Source organism: Pipistrellus hanaki (genome assembly GCF_964339955.1).
Source record: "Pipistrellus hanaki genome assembly, chromosome: 14".
Classification (NCBI taxonomy): Eukaryota; Metazoa; Chordata; class Mammalia; order Chiroptera; family Vespertilionidae; genus Pipistrellus; species Pipistrellus hanaki.
This window is the reverse complement of record NC_140516.1, coordinates 23,594,473-23,619,483: the sequence shown is the minus strand read 5'-3', so window position 1 is coordinate 23,619,483 and position 25,011 is coordinate 23,594,473. Positions and strand designations below refer to the sequence as shown.

General features: G+C 41.7%; 1 protein-coding gene across 2 annotated transcripts in view; it reads right to left on the bottom strand.

Moving 5' to 3' along the window:
• Window positions 1-11,566, bottom strand: part of ANK3 (ankyrin 3) — a 555,635-nt gene extending 544,069 nt beyond the window's left edge. For both annotated transcript variants that reach the window (XM_084903932.1, XM_084903938.1), the window contains exon 1: window positions 11,366-11,566. In XM_084903932.1, the coding sequence (XP_084760058.1) occupies window positions 11,366-11,425 (60 nt within the window). In that variant the 5' untranslated portion in view covers window positions 11,426-11,566. The remainder of the gene's footprint in view (window positions 1-11,365) is intronic.
• Between the last annotated feature and the right edge of the window lie 13,445 nt (window positions 11,567-25,011).

Sequence of the window (25,011 nt, the reverse complement as noted above, 5' to 3'; positions counted from 1 at the left end):
AACTAACAGAACTGCATGACACATGTGTCTATTATTCAAAACATAAAAATTTAAAGGAACTTCATGTTTAAATTGTACAAACTCAAGTATACCATATTAAAAATATTAAAAAAGAAAAAAAGAAGAAAAAAGATGTTGCTTTCCGTGCAAAATTTAAATTCAGTCTTAGGAAACCACTCCAAAATTTATTTCATGTGGAACATCTTTCACCATGTATAATGACGTCAGGGTCTCTGGTTAAACGTAGTAGTAACAGAGCTGATCAATAAAAGGTATTCAAACTATATCAAGTAACAGTGTGTTATTTTGTTTTGTGTTTTAACATCACCATTCAGAAGGTTGAGGTAGCCAGACTTACTGGTATATGGCACATTATCATTTTGTTCCTTATTTATTTATTCCTTTTTATCTTCATAACCTACTCCCATGCACTGGGCCCCACAGGCAGCCATTCTAATGTGCTCAATGAGTACTTAATGTACGGGTTCTTACAAGATGTGTACTGTGCTAGGCTTGTGAATTTTTAATTCACATAAAGAATACATGTACCCCACACTCTTACATTTGTCACCAAGCACTGTATTCTTTTTTACAGAGAGGAAGGGGGATAGAGAGTTGGAAACATCGATGAGAGAGAAACACCAATCAGCTGCCTCCTGCACACCCCCCATTGAGGATGTGCCCGCAACCAAGGTACATGCCTTTGACCGGAATTGAACCTGGTACCCTTCAGTCCGCAGGCTGGCGCTCTAACCACTGAGCCAAACCGGTTAGGACTAATCTGTTGCTTTTAACTATGGACAACTGCTTGATGTGCATCCACCATTCTATCTCTGCCTCCCCCCAGAAATGGTCACCCAGACACCTCCCCTCCTCCACTCGTAACACAAGTCAGTAACTGGACACATCCTCCTGGGGAACCTATGGGACACATTCCCGAGTTCGCCTGTAGGAATGAAGTGGTTGGGTCACAGAGTAAACAACTAGTTAATTCACTTAAGTAATGCCAGACTGCTTTTCAGAACAGGTGCCCCAGTCTATGCTCACAAGCCACACACACGTTTACCTATTGATTCCCTCATTAGGCTCTGCCACTTATCAGCTCCATAAGAGCCATGAACAAGCTCACCTCTGCACCTAGCTTTCTTTTCACCAAATGAGACTGTTTACTCCAATCACCTGATATGCTTATCATAAGAAATAAATATAAAGAAGTCACATGAAAGTACTTTAACATATATAAATAGGTGTTTACAAATGTAGGCAATTATTGTTGTAATTTTTGCCCTTGTGATAATTTCTAATCTTTCTCCACCTCACTCCACCCCCAACCTGCCAAATGAGCGGAGGTAAGTGAATAAACCTGAAGCTTAGCAAATGAAACTTCCTCCCAGATTAACTAAATATTCAGGGAGATTGGAACAGAATGGGAAAAATTCTTTTTCTTTATTTTTTACTTATCTCTGCATTTATTTAATCAAATATGTTAGTAAGGACTATGTATGGAGCATTGTACTAGTACTAAAATATAAAAATTTGTACAGCAAATGTACACAAGGCACATAAGCACATAGGCCTTGAATTTTGTACACAATTTTTAAAAATATGTTTTTATTGATTTGAGAGAGAGAAATAGAGAAACATCAATGTGAGAGAGAAACATCAATAGGTTGCCTCTTGTATGCACCCCGACCAGTAACCAAACTCACAACGTGGGCTTGTGCCCTGACAGAGAATTTAACCGGCAACTGGAATGTGCACAGGATGATGCTCAACCAACCAAGCCACACTGGCCAGGGCTGTACACAAACTTTATTCCTGATGTAATTACTTTGAAGATGGGAGCACCTGTTGGCATAGAATAACAGTTCCAATGTGTTGGGCATCTACTATATCAACATGTCCTGTAAATTTCCTCAAACACTCAAAACAATCCTGCAAGGTGGATGTTATTACTCTAGTTCCTCATGAGAAAACAGACACAGTAAAGTGATTTGCCCAATGGAGCAATTAAATGGTAGAACCAGAAATACTTCCTCTTTCCATTCTACTTAATTTCCTTTAAAAAGATATGCTTCAAGATATCTTTAGTAAAGGGCACACTATTGCAGAAGCTATGGGAATACAAACAAAATACCACAAGTATTACAAAGATGCAGGCACAGTTCAACAATAAACACTATAATTTATTTAACATTTATTATTGCCAAGTGTTTCCTGTGCATTATTTATAGTTCTCATGAAAATGTTGTAAAGAAAGTGACCTCATCTTTATTTCAAAGGTGTGGAAATTGAGATTTAGCTTTCCAAGGTAATACAGTTGCTAACTAGTAAAAGCTCAGACTAAAACACTGGTCTTCCTAACTTTAAAACCATGGTTTTTTACTATAAATGACAACTTATTTGAAGATAATAGAAATGTTCTAAAATCAGATTGTGGTGATGGTTTTCCAACTCTATCAAACCAAAATTTATTGAGTTATACACTTTATTGGCTTAATTTTATGTATATGAATTATATCTCAATAAAACTGTCCAAAAACATCGTAGTGTTTTCTTTACAACTATACTTTCTTTTACAAGCTTATAAAGTCTTACCTATCAGTTTTTCCCAATATCCACCCTTCATCCAGAGTTAAAATTGTATTCCCAAAATTCTCATATTAGTACATGCCAAAGGAACCCCAATATACTTTTTCTTTCCTCCTATTCAGATATGAGACCATTATCTCATGGGAGGTAAGACATGAATGTTACCTTCACACTACATTTAGATGCTACAATCCTACTCCTAGGTATCTATGCTCCCCTCAAAAGAAAGGGGGGCATATATGTGTCAATAAAAGACACATATACAAATGTTGAGAGCAGCTTTATTCATAATAGCCAAAAGCTGAAAACAATTCAAATGTATGATGAATGGATGAACAATCCGTGGTCCATTCATACAGTGAAATATAAATCAGCTATAAAAAGAAAAAAATCTATTAATATCTAAAACAGCATGGATAAATAACAAACTCATTATGCTGAGAGAAAGAAGTCAGACACAAAAGAAAAATATACAAAACTAATCTATGGCGAGAGACATCAGAACAGTGGGTGCCTGAAGGGTTGGAGGGAGTTGGGAAAGAACATAAGGGAACTTGGGGTAATAAATATTCTGTTGTGATGGGGTATAACATTTATAAAACTGGTAGAGTTTTACCCTTAAATTTGGTGAATTTCATATATATTATATATATATATATATATATATATATATATATATATATATATAGAGAGAGAGAGAGAGAGAGAGAGAGAGAGAGAGAGAAGAGAGAGAGAGCCTAAACAACCGTTTGACCATTCAGTTGTTAGCTATGACACACACTGACCACCAGGGGGCAAACAATGCACAGGCATGGGAACATAGAACAGACTAATGAATCTCAGAGGAAAGGGGAGAGGGGGAGGACAGGAAGAGATTAAGGAAATATCTTATATGCATACTATAGGCCTGGTGCACAGATTCGTGAATCAATGGGCTCCCTCAGCCTGGCCTGTGGGAATCGGGCCAAAACCCACAGTGTGACATCCCCTGAGTGGTCCCGTATTGCAAAAGGGTTCAGGCCAGGCCAAGGGACCCCACTGGTGCACGAATCCATGCACCAGGCCTCTAGTACTTCAATAAAAATCATGCACATACACCAACACATACAGAAGGGGAAGACAAATCTATTATACTTTACTTGACCTCCATAGAAACATGCTTTTAAAAATCCTGCTCCACCATTCTAAAATCTAATGGTTCAGTTACAAACCTCAGTTCTCTCTTTTCTCATCCAGATAGCTGAGGATCTAATTGCTATGTCTTTAGTTCTGAGTGGAAAAAAAAGGGGAAAGCTAATCAACCATTCTCAGCACTAGATTCCTTTCTTTACTTAAAAGTTCATTTAACCAGCTCACTAGACTATGACATTTGGGAGAGTAAAAACTAGTTCTTATTTATCTGTGCTTCCCAGGTGTACCTGATATCTGGTAAGTGCCAAATATATCTTAGATAAACAAACTCTTGTTTCAACTGAAAAAATGCGGTGCATCTCACTGTAGGAAAGTGGTGTGCTGGAATCAGCTAATCCCAACTTGCAAGAAAGCCAATCATGGGTGTCTCTTCCCAACTGCATAGGTTCACCTCCCATTGGCAGTTTGAAATCAGCCACGATGGAAGTATTTTGTGATACTGTGATTTATAGTAAGAAATATATAGTTGGCCTTCAACCTCTCCAGTCACAGAGATCTTAAAACCCTTGGAATTTCCCAAGAGATGAAATCAGTATATGTGTATTGTTATGTTAATGAGGTGACTTTTGGACCAGACCTAAGAATGGAGGCTGGTAACCAGGAGAACCAACCCTGTAATTAGAGGATTGTAACTTTCAGCCCCAACCCCTAACCTCCAGGGCCAATGGGGAAAGGAAGGGACTGGAATTTGAATTAGTCACTAAAAGCTAATGGCTTAATCAATCACACCTATTGTAATAAAGTCTCCATAAAAACCCAAAGGACTGGGTGAGGAGAACTTTCGGTTTGGTGAACACATGGAGATTTGGGGAGAGTGGCATATAAGCTCTGCACTCCTTACCCCATACCTTGCCCATGCATCTCTTCCATCTGGCCAGTCCTGAGTTATATCCTTTTATAATAAACCAGTAATCCAGTAAGTAAAATATTTCTCTGAATTCTGTGAGTCACTCTAGCAAATCAATTGAAACAAAAGAGAAGGTCATTGGAACCTCCATTTATACCCAGTTGGTCAGATAGACCTGGGATTGTGACTGGCATCCAGAGTGGGGAAAAGAGGGGGACACAGGCCAGTCTTGTGGGACTGAGCCCATAACCTGTGGGATCTGATGCTCTGTGTCAGAATTGAGTTGAATGGCAGAACACCCAGCTGGTACAGGAGCACTGATGGTATAGGGGGAACCTTTCCCCCAAGCTCCTAATGGAATTGGTTACCAGAATCTTACATTTACAGCACAGAAATGGAAAATGCTATAAAAATGCTAAATTTAGGCAATTTTTTTAGAGCCAGTTACCCAGCATAACATTGATCATGTCTCAAAGGACAGAAGGAAGAAAGGAGAGGGAGGAGGGAGGAAGAGAGGGAAAATTAAAGAAAGAACAGACAGACCTAAAGGACCCACAGAAGCCAAGCAATTATCCCAACTGCTCTCTATGTACTTTGTAAGGTGTCCCTATTCTTCTACATCCCACTTACATCCTTTGTCTTTGCTGAGTGTTCACTCCAGCTCAACTCACTGAGATGTCCTCTTGCTATCATATTTCCCCTTAAAACCGATAAATTTCTTACACGCTGTAAGATACCATTAATTGCACACACAAAAAAGCACAATTTCTTTAAAATCAGATTTTCAGAGAAAAACATATCATTTAAAATAAACAATATAAAATAAACTTAAAACTTCCCCAATATTTGGAAAATTACCCAAACATTAGGAATGCCAAAATATGAGGGGGGGGGGGTAGAGATGCTTCTAAGAAACAAGAAAATGTACCCCTTTATTACAAATTATCTATACCTAACATTTACATCTTTTTTTAAAAAAAAATCATAGACTGTCTTAGCTGGAATAACCTTAGTAACAGTGTATTCCAACTCCCTCCTTTTTCCAGTGGAGAAACCGTAGTGCAAGAGCTGGTAAGAGTCTGAGGTTACAGAGCTAGTTTAGTCAGAGAATAGGAATTCCATCCTTGGCCTTCTGATCTCACTGCCATTACTCTCTCCATTACTCAAGCAGAGAGTGGTTCAAGTCCAGTTTCAGCTCTTGCCAAATTTCAACTTGCCTAGCCTTTTTGAAGCTCAGTTTCTTCATGCATAAAATGGACTGGGTACTAACACCTACCCTACAGTATGTTTTGAATGTACAGCCTCTACCATGAGCGGCCTACAAAATTATGGCTGTTATTTTTAAAGATGTATATGTCTTCTCTACCCCACTGGGGGTTATTAAAAGGGTATCCTTGCCCTTTTAATGCACAAGGATGCTTATTTGAAACATTGTTTGTAGGGGCTAAACACTAGCCACAAGGTAAATGTTTATTCACAGGGAAATTAGCAATTAAATTATGGTCTTCCACAGTGGAAATATTAGGCCACCATTAAAAATAATAACTAGAGCAACTTTCCAGACCGTTCTCGGAGCCGTTTTGCCCGTGTTTTTATTCCGTGGTATTTTTCAGTATAGAAATTAGGAAGGACGTATAGGTCTCTCTGCTTCCTCATGCACCTCTCCTTAAATTCTTAGGTGCTGTAGCCCACACTTCCCCCTTTTGATTATATAGTAAAGCCCACACTAGATCTGAGGCACATGATTAAAGGATACCGAAGGTCTATGCATGGGAAAACGTCTGGTGCCGACTCTCTGTGAGTCGTGTAGGATGTAAACTCCATGTGACTTGGGTAATGAACATCGTGAGAGTAAAAACCAAGACTGTATAACTGAGACTTCCTTTCACAGGAAAGGAGCTCACAAGTTCTCGTTCGAATGGTTAAAGCTGCTTCTAAAACTTCTCGTCGTTTACTCCATCATTCCTTCAACAAGTATTACTTGAGGGCCTGCTGTATGTCAAGCCCTGTATTTGATGCTAAAGGCAGTGGTGCAGTCACCAAGCTCCTTTTTTGCCGGGTTTTGTATAAAATGCCATGACCTGGGGAAAAGGGTGGAAAGAAAAGCCCCACACTTGCATGGCAGGGCGTTGGCATCACATCTTGGCATACCAAGAGAAGCTGCACAGTGCGGAAATGTAGTTCAATGCTGGAGGCACAACATCGCTAGTAATGAATCATACTTTGGGAAATAACCTTTCCAAATCAGCAACACCGTTCCTTACTCTACAATGGCTGTTAATTTCCATTCTGCCTCTTTCCTCTACCAGGCCAGGTCCAAATAAGCATGACCTACCCAGGAAACAATGTACGTTAGGGACATTTTTTCATTATTTCCCTTTCCTTAATATTACCTGAAAATAGCAGTAACTAAGCATCATCTAAGAAAGACATCCCAAAATAATTTCTTTCACATTTTTTAAAATAGGTTTTATTGATTTTTTTTACAGAGAGGAAGGGAGAGGGACAGAGAGTCAGAAACATCAATGAGAGAGAAACATAGATCAGCTGCCTCCTGCATACTCCCCACTGGGGACATGCCCGCAACCAAGGTACATGCCCTTGACTGGAATCGAACCTGGGACCCTTCAGTTCACAGGCTGATGCTCTATCCACCAAGCCAAAACAGTTAGGCTCTTTCATATTTTAAACCTTTAATTCCAAACATGAGTTTACTTAACTATTTCTATTAATAGACATTATCAAGTACTGAAGACAGTTTATTCGGAGAAAACATTTCCCTCAAAATAAACTGTCTTTAGTACTTAATAATGTACTAAGTAGTACCATCTACTCAGATCTGAAAGCATGTAACTTTCATGTGTTTTCTTCCTGTCCACACAGATACTTACAGCCAGGCTGGTGTGGTTCAGTGGTTGAGCATCAATCCAGGAACCAAGTGGTCACTGGTTCTATTCTCAGTCAGGGCACATGCCCAGGTTGTGGGCTTGATCCCTAGTAAGCGGTGTGCAGGAGGTAGCCAATCGATGATGTTTCTCTCTCATTGATGTTTCTATCTCTATCCTTGTCCCTTCCTCTCTTTCTAAAAATCAATAAAACATATCTTTTAAAAAAAGAGAGAAAAAGATACTTACTAATTACTCTATACAGACCTTCCCAAGAGAGAAAGTTTAGGAGTAACTTATATAAAACATCAAAAAATTGGTTCTATTTAGGTGCTACTGATTTCACTCCCTTGGTCAACAGGAGCCTGATTGGTTTCTAGAAAAAATTATGTTCTATTGAATAAACAAACCCATTGGAAGATATAGCTTTCCCTCTTTCAAATGCACTGGGATAAGTGTCCAGAGTGGATTTCAACCCTGAATACAGATTTTGAAGATGTTACCATATCCTTTAGGGTCCAGTCAGGAAAAAGATACTCAAACAGACATTGCACTTAACTTTATTTTATTTTATTTTATTTTATTTTATTTTTGCACTTAACTTTAATAGAACTTTCAGTCTATAACTAGCCATAGCTGGGCTTCTCGTGGAAAAAAAAAAAAAAAAGTCGAATAGAAACAAGACAATATCAAAATAACTTTGAAATTATATCATAAATAGAAGGCAATTTTAAAAGTTTATGCAGTTTTTATATGTTGGCATAAAAATGAAAAATTAATTAAATGGACCTATTATTTCCGGTACCTTAGCATTAACCCAACATCTCATTGCTATTCACATTTGCAAGCTTCTTCACAGGTACAGTTATGTGAATAGGCACAGTCAATACCAACAGAGAAAGGTTTCTTCAGATCTGGTTAGAGATCATCAGTAACCTTGACTTTTTCATAAAGGTAGACTTTACCAAGTTTGGAGACATTGTAGCAAGATTAAACATTTTAATTAAAATTCACTAACTTAGAATTGTTCTTGTGTAAATGTATTAGAAAGTTGGTATTTCTGATTTCAGGTATCTGGTTTATCTTTAAAAAGCAAAATTGCCATTTCTCTAGGCTAGAATTTCACATGACCTCCAATTTGGATTATAATGATTTCCTGTAATTACAGTAACACATTCTACCAAAAAAAAAAAAAATATTCAAATACTTTGTGCATTTAAAAAATGGATAACTTTTAAATAAAGAAGTTACTAATTGGACGTCAACTAGGAACAACCCTTGAGACTTCAAAATAATTATATCCTTTTCAAATACCAAAATATTATTTTAGAATCGAGTACACACACTTGCTCTGTAAAGCCATTAACAATGGGAACGAGGAAAAAAATGTAATACTAAATAAAGGAAAACCACTGTTCTCATGTAACTGCCGCCACAAAAATGCAAACAAGTTCAGAATCCACAATGTTGCCTTGGATTCCAAAACACACCACTGGTCTTCATACCGCCTTAAGGACATTGCACTGCATTCTCTGCTATGGAGCCTAACACATTGCTGTGCAGATTATGAAATAGATATGTGTTTATGCTTCAACAAAAAGAACACTGAGAACCATCTTAAATGGCCCATCATAAATATCTGTCTACTAGTGACTATAGTCCAGATTCACAATTCACTTATCCTCCTCTGATTTAAGAATTCAATCGGCCTTCTAGATATTCCTGGCTGATTAAAGGTAGCCAATAAACTGCTTTATTTCACTTTTTGTTTTATAGCTATGGTTTTAACTTAACATTCACTTTCCATATTGAGATTTGCTTCCTTAAAGATGAACCCTTTTGAGCCCAGATCAGCAGATTATAAGGATGCCTAAACTGCTAGAGCAGCAATCAGGGTTCACTCAGAGACTGTCTCCCTGTAGTCTTCCTACTACAGGCCACCAGCGATGGCTCATTCCTGCTGGAATAAGGTCTGGTATAACCCTGGGATGGCTGACTCCTGAAGCCTGCTTTTAAAGAGAAAGTGGTCTCTTCCTCAATTAGACAAGCCACACACTCTCACACAAGCAACATTAAAACAGCATCAAGGTGGCAATAAGACCCTACCCACTGACTTTGTCAAGACTCGAGTCTTCTTTTGAAGACCTCCCCTTCTTCTCCAATGATTTTCAGATGATAGCTAAAGGAAATGGTCTGGGCTAGATTTGTGTGTTTGAAGGGCAATTCTATATTATTTAAAACTAGGTAAACTACTCTTTTTCAAGGTTTCTCAAACTTGCCTCATTTTTAAAAAAGTAATATTTCTCTCTCTCTCTTTTTTTTTTTTTTTTTTCTAAAATAGGTATCACACCCAAGGTTTAAAAAGAAAAGAAAAAAGATATGTGAAAGTAATATCCCTCTCACTGGTCCCAGGTTCCACCCCAAGGACTACTGCTGTCTCTTGCATTCCCCTGTCCTGGACATTCTATGCACACGCAAACATAACATACGCGAGTGTTTTAAACCAATTATCCTCTATTATATACACACAGTGGCAGCTGCAAAATTGCTACTAAACGCCTCTGGGCTTAAAGGTGGCCGTCTGCTGGGGAGTGGCGGGGGGGGGGGGGGGGGGGGGGGGGGGTGTTGGTGGAAGGAAGGAGATTTATCTTAAAGCTGCGACTCTGCACATCACGCACCTGGTTTTAACTTCGTGTGTGTGTTTCCTGCATGCCTATGGGAAGGAGCTAGAAGGTTCAGGGAGAAGGTAAACCCACTGCAAGCCACCCCCTGGCGCTGCCCCTGCACTGGCCTGCTCTTTCTCTGTGCCCCAATGTTTAGATTGCATACTCTCATTGGGTTCAATGAAGTATCTAGATTCGCCATAAAAAAAGAAAGAAAGAAAGAAAGAAAGAAAGAAAGAAAGAAAGAAAGAAAGAAAGAAAGAAAGAAAGAAAGAAAGAAAGAAAGAAAGAAAGAAAGAAAGAAAGAAAGAAAGAAAGAAAGAAAGAAAGAAAGAAAGAAAGAAAGAAAGAAAGAAGAAAGAAAGAAAGAAAGAAAAAAGAAAGAAAAAAGAAAGAAAAAGAAAAAGAAAGAAAGAGCCAAAACCGGTTTTGGCTCAGTGGATAGAGCGTCGGCCTGCGGACTGAGGGGTCCCGGGTTCATTCCGGTCAAGGGCAGGTACCTTGGTTGCAAGCACATTTCCAGTGGGGGGGTGCAGGAGGCAGCAGCTGACCGATGATTCTCTCTCATCAATGTTTCTAACTCTCTATCCCTCTCCCTTTCTCTCTGTAAAAAAAAAAAAAAAAATCAATAAAATATTAAAAAGAAAGAAAGAAAGAAAAGAAAAAGCCTAACTGAAGATAACTTACAGAACCAGGTGATTGATTACCTCCCGCCCCGCCAAACACGCAGCCTACACGGGTCCTGGCACGGAGTTCCCGGGACGAGCCAAGAACAGAGCAGCCCCGAGAGCGGGGACGGAGGTGAGGACGGAGCCTTGGGCCACGCTTTTCTCCTCCCAGACACACGCTTCGGAGACACACATCCTCGGGCCCTCCCTCCCTCCCTCCCGGACCCGGACGGGATGCCGCGGCGCCGGGGCGGACTGCGGGCTCCCGTCTCCACCCGGAGCTGCAACTTCAGTCCCGCGGGACCCGCACCGGCCGCCGCCGCCGCCGGGATCGATCGGGTCCCCCTCCGCTCGCCTCCTCCGCGCCGCCCGGCACCCCCAGAAAGACGGGGTTCCAGGCAGCCCCCCTGGCTCCCGAGACCCCCCTGCCCCGGCCCGGGGCCCCGCCGCGCGCCCGATGCCCCGCGCCCCGCTGCGGGCAGGAAGCCACAGGTAGCAGGGGGCCCGCGGGGCGCTCACCTGCGCAGGAGGAAGGGTGCCCTCGGCGCCGGCTGCTGCAGAAGAGGCGGAGGAGGCCATGTTGTGGCTGCCGCTCCTTTCCAGGAATTCCGCTCTCCCCTCCCCGCCCGGCGCCTCCGGCCCCCAAACGCGGGACTTCTCCGGGAAAAGTTCGGCGGCGGCTCGGGAACGCCTCGTCCGCGCGGCCCCGCGCCGCCCGCCCGCCCCGCGCGCCGCCTCCTCCCCCCGCCCGGCCCGCAGCGCCCGCCAGGTGCCCGCCCGGTGCCCGCCGGTGCCGCCCGGCCGGTGCGCGGGGGGCGGGCCCGGCTCAGGTAGGGGCGCGGCGGCCCGGAGCCCTCCCGGCTGCCCAATCGGCCGGCGCCCGGGGGGTCCGATCGGCGGCGGGGAGGAGGGGCGGGGCGCAGGGGAGGAGGGGAGAAGGGGAGCGGAGGTGGCCTTACCTGGGGAGGAGGGGAGCGGAGGTGGCTCCGGGAGGGGAGGGAGGGCAAGTCCAGTTCCCTGCGGTCTGCTGAGTTAGCCACCTCCAGGATAACGAAATCATCATCATCATCGCTGATGAGTTGACTGGTCGAGGCTTATTCAAGCGTAAGTGAACACAATCACCTTTGACAACTTGGCTTTGGCTTTTTTTTATTATTCATCTATAGCATGCAGTCTACGTAAAAGCAGCGCTCGCCAGGCACACCGTTTGGGAACCATGTTTATAACGTCCCTGCCATCCCACAGATGTCCAGCAGCACCTGGATGGCCTTGGCTACCTGTCCCAATAAAAAAACAAAGCCCTGGAGCCGTCTGGGGTGTGAGGTGGACACTGAGCCTGCTCCAGCAGGGAATGGGGGGCAGGACCTCTGGGTGTCCTTGTTTCCAGGAGCTCAAATGACAAGGCTTTGCGGGACTCCAGTCCAGGCCGAGGCTGGGGACAGTTGGATTCAGGCTGCTGCACCACAGAATTTACTCTTATCTACCTTCACATGGTGTCTCCCCAAGGGAGAGCCTCTCCCTGAAGTCATGGGAGATGGTGTTTAGTAGGTCCATGGAGTAGGGCTGGGGCGTTAAATGACAGCGAATCACATTGGCTAGATGTTGTTCCCTTTTCTTTTTATCCTTTTTTATTGATTTTCAGAGAGAAAAGGGGGGAGAGAGAAAAACATTAATGGTGAGAATCATTGAGTGGCTGCTTTCTGCATGCCCCCTACTGGGGATGGAGCCAGAAACCTGGGCATGTGACCTTGACCAGAATCAAACCCAGGACCCTTCAGTTCGCAGGCTGATGCTCTATCCACTGAGTAAAACCAGCTAGTGACGGTTATTCCCTTTTCAATTCTCTTTCAATTCTAATTACAAGAAGAAAGTTCTCTCTCTCTCTCTCTCTCTCTCTCTCTCTCTCTCTCTCTCTCAAACACTCACTAAACCTCCTTTTTCTCAAGGAGCTAGCTCCAGGCTCAAAACACTAGGTAGGCACTGGCATCTAACTAGAATTTATAGCAGGGGTCCTCAAACTTTTTAAAGTGGGGGCCAGATCACAGTCCCTCAGAGAGCTAGAGGGCCGGACTATATGAACTACTAATTCCTACTGTAACACCTTGGCTGCGCTCACTGCCCAAAAAACCTGGCGGTCAGGATCAGACTCCCCTGGGGGCTGCATGTGGCCCGCGGGCCGTAGTTTGAAGACCCCTGATTTATAGCATTGTTAAGTTTTTATTGTTCAGTTTCACTGTGTATTGTTACTGTTACTTTCAAGTGAACGCATGTTTTCTATTCTTGGTAGGAGTCCAGTGTCCTTTTTAAGCAACTATATGTAAAGTCTGTTTTCCCCCTTCCCCCAAATTACTTTTTTTAAAAAGATAGTAATTTGCTTAAATGGGAATAGAGAAAGCAGAAATTCTAGAAGTAGAGAGGGAACGACTGAAATATGGAACACAGCCAACAATGGTTTAGGCAACTAGCGGCCACCAAAGGCAGAATAACGCCCAAGCAGAGACCAGGGCGTTAGCTGGGCCTGGAGTTTTACACCTAGCTTACTTCATAACATCATAAAGCTAAAATAACACCTATTGGGCATCAGCTCAGTGTTGGGCTCTGTGCTAAGAAGCATTTTACTCATAGTATCTCACTTGGTCCTCACAAAACCTTTGCAAGACAGGCAGCACAATCTGGAAGCTGAGTCTCAGAAACCTTCCCTTAGCTGAGGTCACTCGTAGAGGACTGATGGCTCTATAGTTTGGGTATTCCTTAATTGGAGTTTTCTAAACTACTTCAGAATTTAACAAGCAAAAAAAAAAAAAAAAAAAAAAAAGCAGAAATTTTATATTGAATTCTATGTGCTGTTTCATGGGATGGAGATACACAGTTTTCAACAACTTTCCAAAGAGATCTACTTCCCTCAAGTTTAAGTAGCACTGTTATCATTATTTGCAATACAGTGGCACCCCTTGGGTTATTAGGTCCACGGTGGCAAATGTCCTGACGTCTGCCCCCCCACCGGGCCTCGCCTGGCGCTGTATCCCCTTGGCCACTCAGAGGCATTGGTTGAGCTAAATCAAATGTGTGAAGTAGACCATGTACAGGCTACAAGCATAGGTGGGGTGGCTGGGGAGAGAATCGCCTTAGTAAATCCTATGCGGATACAGATATTTTTAAGCCAGTTCTGTGGCACTTAGGTGGCCATAAGCACAGCCTTAAACAAGTGGCAAACAGCCAACCCGGCGGACAATAGAGGGAGGAAAGTGCAAACGCTCTATGGGAAGGCAGCACCTGGGAGGCAGCCCAGGAAGACATGCTTTCCTGCAGAGCTATTCCAGCCCAGCGCTTGTCTGGCAGGCTGTTTCTGAGAAACACTTGTGTTCCGGTTAAAGACACTTCGCCTCCAGAGACAGGCTGCAACACAACCAAAAAAGCGCTGACTACAAGTCAGAACGGGGCATCTGGCAGCACCACTTCTACCTTGGAAATCTGAAACTAAACCAAAAACCTGCCCATGCGGCCCCGTAGCCCAGGACTGCCTCTAGTTTTGTCCTTCCGTTTCTCCTTTCACAGCCACGTATCTAAAAAGGAGAGCAGTCAACACAGACTTTCCCACACGCACACTCCATCCTTCATAGTAACTGGGCTTTTGCCCCTCCTCTCTAATAAAACTATTCTTCTCAAATAACAGCTGGCCTCCTATTGGACACACCCATTACGGATTTTTCCAGACCTAATCTCAGTTGATCTTCAAGGGCACGTAACATGGCTGTCAGTGACTTTCTCTTCCCCATAAGTGTTTTCTAGGATTTTGACCTGAGTCTAGAAAGATTTCTCATACGATGCGTTGTCTTGGTGATCGCATCCACGTTAAGGCTTTGGCTATCACATAATGACTCCAAAATCCAACTAAGACAATTTCCCTGTGTCTCAAACCCGTATTTCATGACCAAATGGAATGCCAAGCAACACAGACTTCCACGCCAGAGGAAGAGGCCTGAAGGTCATGAAAGAGAGGAGACTGTGCCCCACTCCCTCCTAGTCCAATCAATACTTAGTCCAAAATCATTCCTTAGAATATCTCCATCATTCCTTCTTCTTCATCCCCACTCCAGCCCCAACATTAACCTTATAATTGCTACAATTTATTGAGCAATTACTATATCCCAAACCACGGCAACATACATTTTCTCATAATCTCCCATCCAAGCAATTACAATCCCCTCTTAATTTTATACAGTGCATTAGCTCTCTCATTCTGTATTATGATTCTTCTATATTTAAATCTACTCACATAACTACGCATTGTTAAAAAAAATCTTTTAGTAACTCTCTTTATCTTTCCAGATAAAGATTAAACTGAGGAAGGGTCCCTGTCCACTCTGCCACCTGATCTCAGCTGTTCTCCATCAGCATTTCTATGTCCTTCTCCACCTCTGTCTCAGGACACCATACACACAGTGGTTCTGAATTACTTACAGTTCCCCCAACCCCCATCCCCTGAACATCAAGGCTCTTGCCTTCCTATGGGCTGTTCCTACTGCCTAGAAAGCCTTCTACCCATTCTCCAGTCTTCTGCCTCCTCCACCATCTCTGTGGAGAGGACTCCTATTCACCCAGCAAGACTTCATTCAGAAAATACATCTTTTTTAAAAATATATATTTTATTGATTTTTAACAGAGAGAAAGGGAGAGAGATAGAGAGCCAGAAACATCGATGAGAGAGAAACATCGACCAGCTGCCTCTTGCACACCCCCTACCGGGGATGTGCCCGCAACCAACGTACATGCCCCTGACCGAAATCGAACCAGGGACCTTTCAGTCCGCAGACTGACACTCTACCACTGAGCCTAACCGGCTTCGGCCAGAAAATACATCTTTATGGAAACCTTCCCTGACCCCTTTTCTGTGAAAGTGTGGTTTAAAAGTACTCTACAGCACACTTCTAATTATTTTAAAGACTAGGTCCACAGTTTTCTGCAATTTAGAAGTCTTAAAAATTGTAAAAACAACCAACTTAAATGAATTTGATGTGGGCTTCGTATAGTCTTTATTCCATTTAGTGTGGATACTGATATGTTTTAATTATGGGGTACTGCCCCAGACATGTTTACAAAGGTTATGTAATATACAGTGTGTGCACCATATTAACGTCCTAAGAATTCAGAATTATGAAACACACCTGCCTCCAGGGGTTTCAGATAAAGAATATAAACCTATCCTAGTATAACCATTGCTCTTCTTGTCTGTCTCCCCTTGAAATCAATAGCCTCTTGAAGCTCCAACTGTATCTTTTTCCATCCAAATACCCAATATCTAATGCAATACCTGGCTCAATAGAGGCTTGCTGAGTAAATTAAGGGTATATTTATGAACCTGGACCAAATTTCATAGGATTGACTCCCAAGGTCGAAACCGGACACCTCTCTTGCTTCCCGCGTGGCTCTCCCTCCTCTGGGTTACACCAAACCTTGCACACACATCACATTTCTCACTGTGGAGTAATTGTTTGCATATCTGTGTCTCCAGTGAGACTGAGCAGGTTGAAAGCAAAGATGATGTAATCTCTGTATTTCTGGGTTCACAGTGCCCAGCACAGTGTGAGGCACATTTTATTCTGGCTCACTGCGTTTTGTTGAATGATAGAGGGTAGAAAAGAACAGAGGGGGAGAGAGGGGAGATTAAAAAAAAGAAGACTATAAGAAGTCTGGGTGAAGATAATTTAATCTATATTGAGAGGACTCTAATATTCCAAACTCAGCCTCTTCACAATACTTGTCATATTGGCAAATTACCTTTTCTTCTTCTTTATTTAAATTAACTTACTTTGGCCAAAACCGGTTTGGCTCAGTGGATAGAGCGTCGGCCTGCAGACTGAAAGGTTCCAGGTTCAATTCCAGTCAAGGGCATGTACCTTGGTTGTGGGCATATCCCCAGTAGGAGGTGTGCAAGAGCCAGCTGATCAATGTTTCTAACTCTGTCCCTCTCTCTTCCTCTCTGTAAAAAATCAATAATATATATTTTTTTAAAAATTAACTTACTTTTTACCTAAACACATTTATTGTTAAAAGAAACATTATCTTACATGTCCATGGAAAATCATATTCACTTGCACTAAGCAGATATGATGCAAACAAAATCTGTGAATTCTTTGTTTTATTCTGCATTCCACCTGAGACCGTCTCTTTGTTCTTAGCACACGTTAAGGAGGCATGAACAGTGGCACTAGATGTGTACTTTCTCCTCAATGTTACGGAAGGATTGAAAAGGGACAGAAAGGGAGTATCTTATTACATCATTCAACATCATTTAATGCCCTGTTCTTAAGCCACCTAATGTTATCTTAAGAACTACCAGTAGAAGGAGGACTGAATGAACTTTCCTCTTTTCCCCTCACTCTGCTTCTACATTTATAGTTCTCCACAACTTCAATTAGACACTCCAGTTTTGCCAGAGTAGTATCTCTCCAACTTAGACTGTAACTCATTGTTATGTTTAAGCAGTAGGAATTTTCCACCTGACCATTAGCAAGAGGGAAAAGCTAATTCCTTTCATGGTGTCTATAAAATCTGCAATGAACAAAGAAAACAGAAAGTTTTCACCTGTGAGAACATTTCAGGAGATTATGGTTAATGAATATGTGTTTGTTTAATAAAATAAGCAACTTAAGAGCATTTCTCAAATGAGATAAATATATATTTGGTTACACTACTCGTGAGGACTGTGACTGTATATAGAAATATCTCCCTTAATTTGTAAATTTTATGAGGGAAAACAGCTCACCAAGCACAAAGTTGAACCAAAATGTTTTCTCTCTGTGGCTTTTGGCCTTTCTCTCCATTTATGGTCTCAAGTGGGTAGAAACTCATACTTCTAAATATACAATAAAAATGATGGCTTAGCAATATTTTTATCAAGGTCAACTGGAATGAGAGTGTAATGTTTATATATTGAGTAAGTTTTGTAATCCCATGTAGAATATGGTTAAATAACTTATTTTAGTGTCTACTTCTATTAATTTATTCTTTAAATTTCTTAAACAGTTGAAAAGAAATTTATTCTGATATCTGCCATGGAAAAAGAAACACTGTCTGACTCAACCTACTTGAGACAACTAATTAATGACATTAAAAACCCAATGACAAAGTAGTTTATGAAATGGGATAATAAACTTCATAGAAAAAGACCATAATAATAATCAACTTCATAGCAAAGTTACAGAAAAGACCAGTATGTGGTGTACTTTATCTCCATTTTGATTACAATAACTTTTCATCAATTCCTCTTACTCATTTTAGTCTGGGATTTCAAAAACATATAAAGTGATGGTAACATGAATAATAGTACTATCAGCCTCAAAAAAATACACTTAAAGGATTACCATAAAGCAGAACTAATTAGCAATGGGAAAGAAATTGGTAACTCAGTCACATATTAATAAGGAAAAGCTGACTTTATTACCCTTGCCTGCATTCCCAGTGAAATGAACTGTGTTGACTCTAGTTAGTGTGCTTGTGAACGAAAAAGGAAAGACTTGATTTTGTTCACTGGCATAGAATTTAAAGCACAGTGGAAAGGAATAAAAGAAAGTGACTTCATAAGACAAGAATCGGAAGAATAAAGAAAAACAGACTTTCAATAAAATATTTTCTTCCTTCCTACATACCCCTACTTTTCTCTTGCTTCCTTTACTCTTCCCCATTCTTATTCTGCTAAACCAGAACCAGCCTCTCTTAGTTCACATATGTTTTCATCTTTGATCTGAACACAGGGAAAAAATAATCACAAGCTCTTGACCTAGCTCATGCACGCTTCGCTCCCAGCTCCAGTGGAATTGCCTGATTCTGTCTTTGTGCTTTATAGAGCTGTTTCTATGGCCTTAAGTGGGACTTCTGTGCCTAAGAATTCTAACTGTACACCACTATGCCATATAGGACCTTGGACTTCGAGTCTGAGTTTCTAAATTCAAATCAAGAAGAAAATAAATAAGTTAGATTTAATTAAAATAAAAACACACCAACACAACTCCCCACCATTCCCCTCAAATGTACCCTTAAAAGTACCAAAACTTTCTGGTCATTGGATGCCCTATATCTGACCACTTTATTTTGCCACACTCTTCCTTTTGCCCGCACTTTCAATTACAGTATAAAGCTTCCTTAAATTTCACATTGAAAGTTTTGGAGAGACATATGAAATTCTTGTGTATACTCTCAGGATACTGATATAACCATAATTACGGATCACTGACTTAGTACTCTAAAGATTGCTAACTAGAGAAGCTATCTTCATAATCTTTCAGCGCAGTGCTGTTCTTCTTTAGAATATCATCATTTTTCTCCTGAACATATATCTTTGGTGCTTGCACATATAACAAAACACATTTCTATACTGCAAAAAGGTCTCTTATCTCAGCACCATTCACATCACAGTTAGAGTGGATTTGAAGATATATATATTAACATTTTCAGCAGATAGCAATTAAGGCCCTAAGAAAATCGATATATTTTTAGTGTTTCCTACAGATGGAGATAAAGTGTCTAGAAAAAAAAAAAGGACAAGGTCTTTCTTTATTCAGACAAAGTGCTTACACACAGTCCTGCAGGTCTTGCCCATAAGAAAACATTAAACTCCAAGTCCGAGGAAAGCAGGGATGATGACTTTCTTTTATTTTTTTAATAGTTTTTTTTAAATTATTATTTTTTAGAACGAGAGGAAGAGAGAGGAAGAGAGAAAAACATCAAGGAAAGAAACATCAATTGGCTGCCTCTTACACACCCCCAACTGCGGATCAAGCTGGCAACCCCTGAGGCAAGCTTTTGGTGCATGGGATGGTGTCCAACCAACTGAACCACATGGCTAGGGCAAATGACAGTGACTTTCCTGTTTACCATTGTGTGCCCCAGCTCCTAGCATTGGTCCTAGCATATTATTAATGTTAAATTAATGTTGTTTGACTCCCTGGCTGAATTCTGTATTTTTTTATGGCTCTTCCAACTTATTGATATGTATATTTTTCCATTACCCTCTCACACTGAATTCATAAATCTATAGTGGATTACTTTAATAAAATTATTGATGAATAGAATGGAAATATAGAAACACTACATAAATGCTGCATGATATTATTTGTTGACTTAAGTGACAATGACATTTGAAATTTATTTTTATGAATCACCTCTTTACAGCTGGGGCCTTTTCTTTGGCAGAGCACTTGAAAAATATGTATGATATGCCATGAATATTTCTCTGAATACACTGTCTCCCAGGTGTACAGATATTGTTTATCTCTTCCATATCTCCTCCTCTTTATTACAATCTAGATCAGAGGTCAGCAAACTTTTTCTGTAAATGATCAGAGAGTGAATATTTTAGGCTTTCTGGGCCATCGAATTCCATTTCTCCAGGATATAACAGTGTTTTTTATGTAAATTAGATCACATGACTTCCCTGCTCAAAACCCTTGGCTTTTACTGCCTTTGGAGTAAAAACGAAACTTTTTTTTCCATCAGCCTCATGTGGTCTGGCTCCTGCGTGCCTCTCTGACCTCACCCCCTGCCCTATCACCCTTCTGCAGGCCCCAGCCACGCAACCCAGGCCCTGTTTCTGAGACTGCCCAGTCCCTTATGGCCTCACAGCTTCTCCACTCCATGCTCCTTCTGACTAGAGCATCTTTGCTGCTCTTCCTCCAAGTCTTTCTCAGTCACCTCCCTCTTGTCAGAAAGGTCTCAGCCTCAAGGGCAGTTTTCCCCAGAAGACTTCCCTGATCCTCCAGTCTATGCTTTCTCATCAACTATTTTCCCCTCAGCAGAGCACTCATTACTATGCAAGTTTTCCAGTCTATTGTTCATTGCCTGTCTGCTCCACTAGAAGGTAAGCTCTATAGAAGCAGGGACTGCTATTCCTTTTATTCAGTCTGATCATCAGAATCGTCAGCAGTACTTGGCATATAGTACGGATCCAAGAAGTATTTATACATATCTGCTGAATGAATGTTTTGTAACAACTCTTCATCGCATTTTACCTCTTCCCAGGACTGGCTGAGGCTATTTCTCATGGGAGGTGTCATAGAGTTGGTGGGGGAAGCATTTGGCTGGTGCTGTCCCAGCCACATCCCTTAACTTTTTTTTTTTTTTTTAAATATATTTTATTGATTTTTCACAGAGAGGAAGAGAGAGAGAGAGAGAGAGTTAGAAACATCGATGAGAGAGAATCATCGATCAGCTGCCTCTTGCACACCCCCTACTGGGGATGCGCCCGCAACCAAGGTACATGCCCTTGACCGGAATCGAACCCAGGACCTTTCAGTCCCCAGGCCGACGCTCTATCCACTTGAGCCAAACCGGTCCCGGCAACATCCCTTAACTTTTAACCCCAAAGACATACAAAAACAAAATACACCAACTGTGTTTGGCCAGTTAGTTCAATGACCAAATACAATATTCTGCTCCATTTAAAAAGCACTAACCTTCAAAGTAACAGTTTCATTTTTATGTGACTAAAATTCTACTGTTTAGATAAAAGCCTTGCTGAACAAATTTAACTCTTAGGATGCCATTTTTCAAACGGCTCATTAAAATAAAATAAAAAATACGGTCCAAAGGGGAAACAACTTTTATTTCACACTGAGTTCAGGGGAAATCAACAGGAATTTCCCTATAATTATGTCCTGCTGTGATAAAAGTCACATAGGTGTTCCTCCTCTTAACTGGATTATAAATTCTTTCAGGGTACAGACCATGTTCCTTGGCATGCCCATGATGTTGAACACACGTGTCTTAAATAAAAGTAAAGGAGGGCAGGAAAATGTGGAAATGATTGATTTCAAGGCAGGTGAAAGGATTCTGAATTCTGAGCCTGTTAAAAGGAAGCAATAAGCATTTGTTTTGAAATACCAAATAGTTGTGTCAGAGGTTGGGATCAGGATTCAGAAGAGCTACTTTGAGGCCCTACACAATAACTAAAACATTTTCAGTTTCAGTTTCCCACTCCATTAAAAATTTTAAAAAATTGAACTATGTGATCTTTAGGATCTCTCCCAAGGCTAACCTTCTATGATTTCACCACAACTTTAATCCAAGCAGACAAAAAGATAAGCCTGAAATTCAGTTAAATGAGCCATCTAAGTGCATACAACATGATAGAAAAAAAGGGCAAACAAATTTTTTTTGGAGAAGCTTGGTTGTGTGTTCTTCCTTCACTCACCTGTCCATCTGTTCATTCATTCATTAAAAACTATGTTTTTGAATTCTCATAGGTATTTTACTAGATGTAGTGAAAGGGCTGAATCCTGGGAGTATTTTTTTTAAATAGCCAGAGTGTTCTGAGCTTTCTAAAGCGATGGGAGAGAGTGCAAGAGGCCTGGAGTATGTACACCTGGTTCTAGTCCAGCTCTGCCTCCAACTTTCTGGGTAAGAGCTGATTCTGGGCACATGTCTGCAAGCCTCGTTCCTGCTTCAGAGGGAACATGGCTTCGCTCGCACTGAGGGGATTCTGACCACAGTGCTCAGAGAGGAACATTCCTGAGTTGGTGCTCCAAGGGAGCTGCCAACTTTCCGTTGCCACAGTGTAATGGGTCAGCCACAACCCTTTCAGATATGTAGACGCATCCTTTCTAGAACTAAACTCGATGACATGAGAACTCTGAACACAATCTGGTCAACCAATGCCATCAAACATGAGACTATTTCTGACTATACATGGCAGAAAATTGATCATGGTTTTCCCAGAGTACAGAACACCTTGAAATTTTATGTGGCATTATCAATAATTAGTATGAAGCCAAAAATAAACTTTCTAAACAAACTTTAAAGCCACTAGAGGGGAAGTTGAATTATCTTTCAATTTTCTATATAGCAAATATTACAACTCTGTTGATAAGCTTCTGTCCCCATGAAATCTGGATCCTGCCCTGGCTATATCGATATCAAAGGAAAGGAATACAGGAGAGACAAATATCAGTATGGGTAGAGAAGTCTTCCCCAAATGAACAGGATGGGACATGAGCATTAACAGGTGGGTAGAAATTCAGGAATTGCTAAGTGGATTCACAACTTAGGAAGCAACCCATCTTCAAACGCTTTCCATTACCAATGATTGTCCCCTAAAATGTTATATCAAATTGATTGGTCTGGGGTCAGTGGAGAAGGTGCCATGATCAATGCGATGCCTGACACAAGTCAGAGATAAGGGTAAAGGACCATGTGTATTACATGCTTGCCTCACCTGCTCGGAGTTCTCAGAGACCTGTTTACAACACTGTAATAAGAACATTTTTGCCCCAATTAAATTTTACGTGTTCTCACATCCCATTACCTTCCTAAGTTCTGCCAATGCTAAGGTGTTCTACACCAACATGGGAGACTAAAATGAGAAAAGACGTGTTTTCAGGAGAGGGATCCCTCACTCTCTCCCCAAATCCCACCACCCTTCAGCCACTCTGTTTCTCAGACAGCAGCATGTGTGTGCTTGAAGGTGAGGATGTGGAGGCTTCTGGGGTGGTATCAATGCAGGCATGGAGGTCTACATAGGTGCCTACAAAGGGAGGAAGAGAGGGAATCCATTGGGCAGGATGCTAGGTAAAGAGAGGCTCAATCTAGGAGAGCCTTCTTAGGCATATATTTCCCCCATGCGTTCCCCTTTGACGGTGGCTCCTTCATTTTCCCATTTCTGGAAACAATGGGATATGTGGGAAGTTGGAGATGAAGAAGCCAAAGAGAGTCTGCGTGGCTTTGAAGCTCTCTGGGGACAAAGGGCATGGAAAGGCCAAAGGGACTACCTCCATGCCTGTGGGACTGCTGGGCTCCATGGACAATCAGGCTGGCATCTGTATCCACAGACATAATGATAACAATAAAAGCTAACATTAAGACCTTACCATATGCCAATCACTATGTATCAGAAGAGAAAGCCTTTGGCATCAGGCAGACCTTGGTTTGAATCTGGGCTCCATCATTGATCACCTGTGAGATTTGGGTTAAAATAGTTTCTCTCTAACCCTCAGTTAACTTATGCATAAGAAGATATTATACGGTAATAGTACCAACTTTTCATTGTCGCTTAGTAACTAGAGATACTGTGTGTAAAGCACCTGCCCCTTAGTAGGTCGTCTATAAACAGGGATCAGTGGTCTCGTGATAATTATGATCACCATGGACTCCTGGTGAAAGCCCAGGAAATGGCTGTCAGCTGCCAGGGACAATTAGGCCAAAGAAGATTCAAAAAGACACAGACTGTATCTGATGCATTAGTGGATCACTGTGGCTAACGGGTCTAATGGTGGAGTCAGAAATGACAGATCATGGGGCTTCCCCTGCAACAGCAACAAAAATGTCCTTCCAGGACCTTGGTGTGATGATGCATATCTAGACCTAGGGTGGACTTGGAGGAACGCAGGGAATGAAAGAATACTCTGTTCCCTGCGTTCGCCAGACACTCTGCATACTCCTAGGCAACTTCCTTCCACCCCCCTCTCCCAGCTCTGGGTCCTGTTGTCATGGTGCCTTGTGCACAGCTGGCAGTCAACCAGTAACATTTAGGAGGAAGTACCCACGGTGTGCCCAGCCTTGGGCTACACCCAGTAACAGCCATGGCACAGGGCCTGTCAGAGGGCCTGCAATTTGAAGAGATAATCCTGAAGCTCTTTAAAACCTAAAGAAATGTGGCTCTAATGTACAAGATTCCTTGGGAGATGGGCCCCCATTTACCTCTGTAATCAGCCCTGTCAAAAGCTTCCACTTGGGGAACTGGGGGCGTGTCATGTTGATCTGAGCTTGGTGTGTTAGTTTCCTATGGCCGCTGCCGCTGGAACACATTACTGCAAACTAGAGGGCCTAAAGTAGCACAAGTTTATTCTCACCCAGTTCCCTCCCACGCTCCCTTGTACTCTAGGAATTAATGGGGGAAAATATCTTGGGATGAGAATGAAGAACAACAACCCAAAGACCTGAACATTTTTTTGAGGTACTGTCAAGGAAACTTTTTTGAGGAAAGTATAAGGAAAGAATTCTGAGCCATCAAATTCTTACAAGAGAAACCAACAAGTTATTGGGTAACACCAGCTAAAATTTGTTAAACTGACGAAAAAACAATTAGGAGCCCCCTGTTGGAAGCTGGCTTCAGTTCCCTTCAGTCTTGAGGGGTGTGCAGTTCAATTAGAGAGGATTCCTTACTCCTCTTAGGT